Source organism: Polistes canadensis, unplaced genomic scaffold, assembly GCF_001313835.1.
Source record: "Polistes canadensis isolate GaletaPanama2010 unplaced genomic scaffold, ASM131383v1 scaffold_569, whole genome shotgun sequence".
NCBI lineage: Eukaryota > Metazoa > Arthropoda > Insecta > Hymenoptera > Vespidae > Polistes > Polistes canadensis.
In genome coordinates this window covers 9,948-19,633 of record NW_014570116.1, presented here as the reverse complement: position 1 = coordinate 19,633, position 9,686 = coordinate 9,948, and the positions used below count along the sequence as shown (strand labels likewise).

The 9,686-nt window shown below is 28.0% G+C and overlaps 6 protein-coding genes across 7 annotated transcripts in view; 3 read left to right on the top strand and 3 right to left on the bottom strand.

The window, feature by feature from the left end:
• Positions 1-1,996, top strand: part of LOC106792707 (ATP-binding cassette sub-family G member 1-like) — a 4,754-nt gene extending 2,758 nt beyond the window's left edge. For both annotated transcript variants that reach the window (XM_014759209.1, XM_014759210.1), the window contains 5 exons: positions 279-568; positions 702-870; positions 1,186-1,442; positions 1,534-1,688; positions 1,777-1,996. In XM_014759209.1, the coding sequence (XP_014614695.1) occupies positions 279-568; positions 702-870; positions 1,186-1,442; positions 1,534-1,688; positions 1,777-1,966 (1,061 nt within the window). In that variant the 3' untranslated portion in view covers positions 1,967-1,996. The remainder of the gene's footprint in view (positions 1-278; positions 569-701; positions 871-1,185; positions 1,443-1,533; positions 1,689-1,776) is intronic.
• A 641-nt stretch (positions 1,997-2,637) lies between these two features.
• LOC106792712 (ETS-related transcription factor Elf-5-like) lies at positions 2,638-6,089 on the bottom strand. Its single transcript, XM_014759216.1, has 8 exons — positions 6,083-6,089; positions 4,988-5,066; positions 4,735-4,873; positions 4,317-4,568; positions 3,997-4,068; positions 3,683-3,763; positions 3,332-3,527; positions 2,638-2,863 (listed from the first exon to the last, which is right to left on the bottom strand). The coding sequence occupies exons 2-8, from the start codon at positions 5,027-5,029 to the stop codon at positions 2,752-2,754; spliced, it is 894 nt and encodes a 297-aa protein (XP_014614702.1). The 5' UTR covers positions 5,030-5,066; positions 6,083-6,089; the 3' UTR covers positions 2,638-2,751.
• A 1,455-nt stretch (positions 6,090-7,544) lies between these two features.
• Positions 7,545-8,403, top strand: LOC106792711 (U6 snRNA-associated Sm-like protein LSm3). Its single transcript, XM_014759215.1, has 3 exons — positions 7,545-7,721; positions 7,820-7,927; positions 8,017-8,403. Exons 1-3 carry the CDS (start codon positions 7,701-7,703, stop codon positions 8,197-8,199), a joined length of 312 nt encoding a protein of 103 aa, XP_014614701.1. The 5' UTR covers positions 7,545-7,700; the 3' UTR covers positions 8,200-8,403.
• The window catches only part of LOC106792709 (putative inorganic phosphate cotransporter), a 7,006-nt gene continuing 5,456 nt past the window's right edge, over positions 8,137-9,686 (top strand). Inside the window, exon 1 of the mRNA XM_014759213.1 lies at positions 8,137-8,216. The gene's annotated coding sequence lies outside the window, so the exon portion shown is untranslated. The remainder of the gene's footprint in view (positions 8,217-9,686) is intronic.
• On the bottom strand, positions 8,365-8,725 carry LOC106792704 (the record flags this gene model as incomplete). Its single annotated transcript, XM_014759205.1, has 1 exon — positions 8,365-8,725. A coding segment is annotated over one exon (288 nt), but the record flags the coding sequence as incomplete, so codon positions are not given.
• LOC106792710 (sperm flagellar protein 1-like) lies at positions 8,724-9,617 on the bottom strand. Its single transcript, XM_014759214.1, has 2 exons — positions 9,171-9,617; positions 8,724-9,090 (listed from the first exon to the last, which is right to left on the bottom strand). Exons 1-2 carry the CDS (start codon positions 9,289-9,291, stop codon positions 8,795-8,797), a joined length of 417 nt encoding a protein of 138 aa, XP_014614700.1. The 5' UTR covers positions 9,292-9,617; the 3' UTR covers positions 8,724-8,794.

Here is a 9,686-nt window from a genome sequence, read left to right as displayed (position 1 = left end):
TGAAAATATTCATTTAAAAACATACATTTATTGTGTTGTAACTTTGAAAATATTCATTTATAAAAACGCACGAATTTTTGATTCACCCTAATAATACAATTTAACACGTAAACTATCATGATACTTTTTAAGATTCCTATATAGTAAAAACAGTTAATTGAATTTAATCATATATTCAAATATATATATTATTAAATAAATTAACATGAGATAACTCATAATTGTCAGTCATAAACGTGCATAAGATAATTTATTTAGATTTTGATATTTATTTCCAGTAATAGAGATATGTAACGGGGATTATGGTGATCATCTATCGAGATTAGTCGAATCTGTTGAGAATGGAAAAAGTAATACTTGGAGATCATCGGTGATATTAAGTTTAGGTAAAACCGAAGAAATCATCGTAACGCACATGTCAGCTTCTTCGAAAGTTTTACAACAGACGAATATACGTGTACCTTCATTTGAAGTTGAATACAAACATACGACTTATTATGCTACAGGATTTTGGAAACAATTTCACGTTCTTCTTAGAAGAAATGCAATTAAATTATCACGCGACAAGGTAATAATCAACGGTTGCACACACATTTTGTTTTGTTTTCTTTTTTTTTTTTTAAATTCTTTTCCTCATTTTCATTTGTACAAGACAATAGTTCAATGATTAATATTTTTCATTTCTTTTTTATTGCAAACAGATATTAACCCTAACACGGATATCGATGCATTTATTAATCGCATTGATAGTTGGTGCAATATTTTTCAGGATTGGCCAAGACGCCACATACGTTTTAGATAATTTTAATTTACTATTTTTTAATCTGATGTTTTTAATGTTCAGTGCGTTCAGTTCTACGTTAATAACTCGTAAGTAAACGTCTTCTATTTTTTTTTTTGTTGTCTTCTTTTATGTTCATTATTCTACATATACGTAAAATTAACATTCAACCTTTTGCACACATCGAATAATATTTGAATTTGAATATACTAACGAATTTCCAATGCTTTGCAAATGTTTCCATTTGAAATGAATTTTAATTAAAAGTAATTTTAATGAATTTCGATACAAGTAAACAAAACAAAAAAAAAACAGTAGTTTGCGTGTGCAAAAGGTTGAAGATTAATTAACAACGAATATATTTGTGTTATTTTTCTAACGTATCATGATCATCATTTGTATAGTACCTTTGGAGTTGCCAATACTTATGCGAGAACATTTCAATCGTTGGTACAAACTACGATCATTTTATCTGGCTAACAAATTTGCCGATTTTCCTGTACAATTAACCGCAACTTGTATATATACGTTAATAGTATATTTCATGAGTAATCAAATATTCGAAGCTAAAAGATTAATACTTTACGTTCTCATGTGCTTCGTAGTTTCTTTGGTAGCACAAGCGATTGGTTTTATAGTTGGCGTAGGATTAACAGTACAGGTTTGTTCAAATTAAATTGTTTATCAGTAGATTAATAATTCTAAATTTAGCACCGATTGCCATAATCAATGTTAAGTTGTCAACTTTGTAGAATGGTGTGATATTCGGACCGCTTATAATACTACCGTTTACAATATTTAGCGGATTTTTTGTACACCTTAACGATGCTCATCCTTATTTGCATTGGTTGTTTCACATGTCTTTCCTAAAATATGGTTTCGAAGGAACAATGATTACGATTTATGGGTAATTTATATATATATATATATTATTCTTTATAATTTATATAATAGTAACAATTAATATTGATATTTTTGTATTTATTAAATTTCAGATACGATAGACCAAAAATGCATTGTTCAGATATATATTGTCATTTTGCCATGCCCAAACAATTAATGATAGCAGTTGGCATGAAACAAGTTGATTATTGGTTTTGCATGATCGTATTGATCATTTTGTATATTGTTTTAGATACAATAGCATATATTATATTACGGGTAAGACTCAGAAAACGTATATAATAAATTATAATCAAAATGATACTTATATATATATATAAAAAAAAAAAAAAGAAAGACTGACTGTATAATCAATTATTTGAAATTAAGTAATTATACGAATATATATATATACCTATATATATATATAGAACGTAAGAATTACATGTAACGTAGACAAAATGCAACACAATATAAGTACTTACTTATTTATATCATTCTCTCTTTAAATTCTCTCTCTTATTCTCTTTATTTCTCTTTTTCTTTTTCGATTTTTATCTTGAAAAATATGTAACAATACAAACAACAACCCCTTGTTTTACTCGTTAAACTTCCAATTGTTCGGATTATAATAAACAATTAAATTACTATCATCGATATTAAATTTTACTTTGTACTGACATAATTAATTCTTTTACAAAATTCTAAACCTAAACGATGTTAACGTTACGAATATAATATTATACATAATTAATAAATTAATAAAAATATCTCGAGAACAATTGAACCACGAGTCAGACACGTGTTTTATTGTTTTTAATTGAAATTTCTTATCACGTGTCTCACTCGTTGTTGTTGGACAAGGGGTTCATTTTGTGACTTATATATATATATATATATATTAATTAAATATGTATAACAATCGGGGATATTTGCAATCGCTGTAAAAATATGAATATCTTGTTTTAAATTACAAAAATTACGCATCAAATCATTTATTTCATTCGCTTCTTATATACTAATTAATTAAAATTAATGTGTTTTTTTGTATGTGTGTGTATGTGTGTACGTATGTATATATAATTATATCAATATCGGAAATTAGGATTGTCAGTCTGCCACCCTTTCGCATTAGGACCAAACTGATAAACCAATCTTCGACCAAGCACTGGTTGAAATATTTTACTTTTATAATAATATCTAAAAAAAGAACAAAAATGTATTTCGATTAAAATGAAAAATATTTAAAACAAACATTTAGATTTAACCCTTCTTTGCATGATTTTTTTTTTTCTTTTAAAATAAATCAGACTGATGTAATTAATGCTCTAGATTAAAGGAAAAATATTTAAAAAAATCCTAGCGCTATTTTTTGACAACTGCGTTTTGTTGTACGCAATAGTCGCTTAAAAAGTTGCCAGCAACAACAAATATACAGTACAAGGGTTTTGAATACCTTTTTTTGTTGACTAAATATTATGATTGAAATTTCCATCATCATGCAAAGAAGGATTAAACAAGTTTAAACATTAGTTCAAAATCAATACGTTAAATGATGTTTAAACAATGCATTCGAACAAACGAACAAACAAGAAGAAAAATGAATGCAAATAAAATGTGTGCGTAAAGAAAAGAAAAAGAAAGAAACAAAATGAAATAATTAAAAACCTCATGGCACGGCTAAGTTTTTCGTAGGTCATTTTAGTGTTTCCTTTTCTGGAGCCCCAGCGTTTCGCTACTTCGTCACTTTTAACGAATCGAAATTTGGCTTGGGAATAATCCTCCCAACAAATTAAACTGGGACAAGTTTCTCGATTGCGCAATAAATCCCTAATGAATTCCCAAAGTTTTCCTTGGCCTGTTACTAAGGATGGGTAAAAAGAAAAAAGAAAAAAGAAAAAAAAAAAAAAAAGAAAAGAAAATAAATATAAACAAATAAAAAGGATTTATTTGTCTCATAAATAATAATTATAATAATAATATATCAAAAATAAAAAGAATTATAAATAGTGGACGTACCATTTTTCTTCGTTTTTAATATTTTCGGCCTTCCCGGTGGCCGTTTAGTCGTAATTTTCATACAATTATCTGATTCCGCGTCTACGAAATAAATATATCGTGAATCATTTAAGTAAAGTAAAGCTAAGGAGGAGGTAGTGGTAGGGGGGGAGGGGAGGGAGGGGGTTGGAGAGAGAGAGAGAGAAAAAAAAAAGGAAAAAGAAAAAAGAGAGAGAGAGAAAAAAAATAAGTATTCGCGTATAGATTTATATATACGATAATAAAAATAATAATAATAATATTAATAATAATAATAATAATAAATTATCATTTACCGGATATACCGCTGGACGACATTTGTGCCATATCGTCCTCGGAATGTGAGTGTATTGCCTCAAATGGTGGAACTTAAATAAAAAAAAAAAAAAAGCAAACAGTCAAGAAAACGCGTAAACATATATATAATTTTTCTTTCATTTTTTAAATTGCATATCCTTCGAAAATATTATTATTCATATGTGTATGTATGTATATGTATGTATGTATGTATGTATGTATTTTTAAAATAATTAAAAATTATTATATTGGAGTTGTTAATAGATAAAAAAGAAAAAAGAAAAAAAAAGAAATACAATGTGAATGTAAAAAAACGTACGTGAATTAGAAACTCGTTGAGAATGAAGATGGCAATACAATTTGTCACCGTAAATTGGATCGTGAAAGAGGAAATCATTGCGTGTCATAGCGGCAAGTTCTTCCCCGGAAACCGCAAGACTTTGTTGGATAGATCTGTATGGTAATCCTATGGAAGATGCGGCCGACATTAACCAACTTATCGTTTCCTGTTTGCACCAAGTTTTCATCGGTTTTCTACACCAATCGGTTCCATCAACGTATTCAATTTCACCTAATCGTATAATTAACAATTATAATTAAATATAAAAGAGTAACACGCGAAAAAATACTTTTACCAGTTACTCGTATACACAAATATCATATTTTAATAATAATAATAATAATAATAATAATAATAATAATAATAATTCTCTTTATAAATAAATATTTTTATTTACCGAGAGAACATTTTTTCCTTTTAGGCTCGTAAGAATTATAAATCGAATTATCTTTTTTGTTAACAGGTGTATCCATGTTCCATAAGAAATGATCGTTGTTTTCGTTTTCATCGTTTAAGTTCATAACCGTAGAACAAACCTATAAAAAAAAAAAAAAAAAAGGAATTAAATGCATGAAAAATATGCATTTTTATTCTCTTTTTTTCTTTTCCATTTGAAAAATATACTTTTATTCTGATATATATATACTGACCTCCGAAAGGTTCGTCCTATCATAATTATCATATGAATTCATTTTTTTTGGATACAAATTGTCACGTCGGTGGTTTCCACTTAAATTGAAACGAATAATCCAACTAGGTGTGTATATGTTTATATATATATATATATATGTGTGTATAATATGCGCGCGCGCGTGCGTGCGTGCGTGCGTGTGTGCGTATATTATTATTTAGGTTTTTTTCTGTTATCGTGCATATACAATCGTAGGTAATGTTTCGCGCCAAGCGCAATTATTCAAACTAAGACAGGTATCGCAAGAAAATAAATCGTTCCTGTTAATTAACATAAATATTGCTAACGTAGAAACCGTAGGAGTTCTTCTATACGCGGAGTTAATACTTTTTTTAAAATAAAAATTCGCATATTATTTACATTAAAACGAATATCAAATATAACGTATAAATCTAATAAGAGGAAAAAAAAAAGAAGTATATATATATATATAATAATAAATGAATATAAAATTATTGAAAAATGAATAAAGGATTAAATTAAAGAGGAAAAACGATACCGTGAATTAATCGGAATATGTTCACAAATTTGAATCGAACAATATACACGTGCACACATATACACGTACACACACACACACACACACACACAGACACAACAGAGAGACAGAGGAAAGTTGAATATGCGAGAGTTGGAAATAAAACGTGTTATGTGAATGGCGTTTCGTGCGTTACTAATTGCTGTACGATAGTCGTCTACGTTCGTTCGTTCTCCTTCAGGGTAAAAATCTTGAAACTACGATGATGACGCGCGAGAACGTTTAGGACGTCATTCTACATGTGTATGCTAGCTAGCTAGTGCCGTACATGCGCCGTTCATACTCGCGCGCAACACAACATTCAGCAAGGCAGACGGAAGAACCACCAGCAGGTATATCAACGGACGGGGATTTCCCACTATTCCTAATTGGCCAATCACCAAACATCTCTCTGCTTGGGTTAGCTGACGCAACGACAATGGGATACCACTGCCGCTCCTCATCATCATCATCATCATCATCATCATCGTCAGCGTCAGCTTGCTTACTTACTTACTTACTTACTTACTTACTTACTTCTTTGGCTGCTTATATCTTTTTTCTTCTTATTCTTTTTTCTTTTTTTTTTATTTTTCTTTTTTCTCTTTAGTATTTTATATTTATGAAAACGGATTCTCCGAGGAGTGTACGCACGGTGCAATCGCACGCCTATGATGCATACGTGTAACTACTACTACTACTACTGATATATGATTTATATATATATATATATATATATATATATATATATATATATACATGTATGATTCTAGGAAGAGATGCATTTTGTAGCTTATTGTTAAACAGGATTTACAGATGAATTTATAAAATTGCTTAAACGATGATCGTTGGTTGGTTGGTTGGTTGGTTGCTTGAGCGAACGAGCATTGAATTAATGTGCTGATTTATTTCAACATTATTTACGTCTTACAAACGGCGGCATACTTAAAAAAAAAAACTTCCAGACAGAAAGAGAGAGAGAGAGAGAAAGAGATAGAGAGAGAGGAAGAAATATTTATTCATTTCAAGTTTGTAACAACTACAACTAGTTTTATACCTCGACTTTTGGTAACATCGAATCGTTATTTAATGCACAATATCGAAATTATATTGTTTCATTTTTTAATTTTAGATAATAACAGTGATAAAATATATATATATCTTTTTTTAATTACTGCATATAGAGATAAATGTAATCAATCAATTTTTCATATATCATTTTGTATATATATTTAACAATATAATGTAATTATATAAAACAATTTTTGTAAACGAAATATGTAAAACAAAATATATATATATATTTAACAATACAATTTTACAAAATAATATATATCTATATATATTGTACATTGAAATGCACGTAAATAATTTGTTTATACATATACGTGTAATAATTATTAAAGAAATATTTATTTAAATTCTTCGTACACACAAGTTATGTATAAAACTAACTAGTAAAGTTTCTATCTAATATTGTACTATTACCTAAACTTTCGTGGAATTGAATGATTTTTTATATACGTTTCGCGCAAATGATAGTTTTCATGCATGCATGCATGTATGAAGTGTAGCCTATCATCAGGCTCTCTCTCTTTATGAAATTAATTTTATAATATAATAGATTGTAATAGAATTTTCACATTGAAAAAAAGAGGGTCAATTATTTTAATATTAGCCCCCTTGAGATCGATAAATATTTCTTTTCAAAATTTGTTATTAATAATTAGATATGTATATTCACGTGGTTTGTATATATGAAAAATAATAGTAGTATCTGTCATATTGATTAATAAAATATATTTTCAAGCAATATATTATTTATTTCATTGATATAAATAAAATTTCTACAACATTTTTCTTTCTAGATTGTATTATTTCTTTTGTTAAAGATCATTACAATATGTTGTAAAAATGTTTTCAAATTAAAAAGAGAAAGTCGTATGGTTTGACAAGTTCACGTATTAATTTGAATTCAGTTATTTTCCCGCCTAACGGTTTGGCGATTGATACTTCCTGTTTTAGAGGAAGAAGTACGATGCGTTGAGTAAAATATATTTATATGTATCATTTAAAAATATTAAATCGAGACAAGATTTATTTCAAATATAATTTACTCTAATTTATTATTTTTTATTCGATAAATAATTATATTATGGCTGACGAAACGGAACAGGTAAATCTTCGTTCATATTCTATCTAAACTAACCTAAAAATTATTTCAACATTCTATATAACATGTTTACATTTTTATTTATTTGATTTGATGATTAGGTTCCGGCAATAAATGTTAAAGAACCATTGGATCTAATAAGATTAAGTTTGGATGAACGAATTTACGTTAAAATGAGAAATGAAAGAGAATTACGAGGACGTTTACATGTAAGTTTTGTCAGCGTATTTAAATTTCTAATTAAAACATAGAATTATATATATTTAATATTTTCTTATTTTTTCTTTTTTTTTTTCAGGCTTATGATCAACATTTGAATATGGTATTAGGTGAAGCGGAGGAAACTGTAACAACTGTAGAAATTGACGAAGAAACATATGAGGAAGTTTATCGTACTACCAAAAGGAATATATCTATGTTATTTATTCGTGGTGACGGTGTTATTTTGGTATCACCGCCTAGCATGAGAGCACCCATGTAAAAGTTATATCCATTAAGGTATATTAGAAATTAGTATACAAGAAAAATGAAAGAATATGGGAGAGCGTTGAGGAAAGAAGAGAAAAAGATTTTTTTTTTATCGAACAAACTTTTTAACAAAAACCATACGTACTAACTTTTATATGCTAAAATAGATATAAAACATGTACAAATCATAAATTATATGATTGCATTTAAAATATAATATTGTTATTTTGTTTGTTTTATATATAAATCTTTCAAGTATTTATTCGTACTTTAGTAATCTCATAGTTTGGAACATTAATACGAGGAGTCAATGCATCTGCCATCGGTCTTTTAACTTGTGTGGTAAGATCCACTATTCTTTGATCCTTCAATTTGATCAAACTTTCCAAATGTGATATCTTTTGATGAAGAGCGTTAATAGTTTCATTCCTTTCTTGCAATTCTTGCTTGAGTCGTATGAAAATATGACGTGGTACTGTTCTATTAGCAACTTCTTCAGGATTAAGGATCGGTTTAACATCAGCTTTAGTATAAGATAGTAATTAAATATTGGACATTTATTAGGATATGATCTAAGTCAATTCCATTATATGATTAACATATAGTTTTTATTTACCAACTCTTCCATTTTCTTCGTAATCAAAATATAAAGAATCTTGATCGGTGTTACAATCTTTTAAAATTTTGGCACGCACATCTATCAAAACTTTCTCTATAATGCCCGATTGTGAATTAGCCAATTGATTGATTACATCCTTACCAAGTTTCATATCAATTTTAGAAAGAATCTTTCTATTTAATATGTTCCAATTATCAATTTTCTTTGCTACACTGTTGCCGGGTACATAATTATGCAGGTCAACATACTTTGGATAATATCGTTTCAATAATTCAGCCATAAATACTACAAAATTCGAAACATAGATACAAAATATCTGTAGAAAAATAAGAAAGAAAAAAAATAAAGTCACGACGTTATTATACCTCCATCCGAAAAATCTCTGGATATATTTTTTTTCGGTCTTGAAAACGTAATCTGATCTAACCACGCGTAAATCTCATCAAGTTTATTTTCGTTTACCGGCTCCATGTTTTCCTCTTGCATACGCGATTAAACTATTAATTATATTTTTCACAATTATGATTTGAATTTAATTAAAACAAGCCAAGAAACAATCGCGTCTATATTTTCACAATCAAAATTTAACGTAACTGACATCCTCGTTATACGTCGACTAATTACAAATATAACCGTGGTCTTGTAAATCGATCACCATGATATATATAATATCTAAAATATGCTATAAAAGACATGCATTTGTTTTTTTTTTGTTTCTTTTGTTTTTAATTATTGAAAAATTTATATTATACCGTGTGTTGATATCAAATGATTACCAACTGTGATCTTCCCTTTTAACACTAGATTTACAGACTGAGCTAATTTGATTTATTGAAAATTTGATTACTATAATAATATATATATAAAAAAAAATGAAAAAT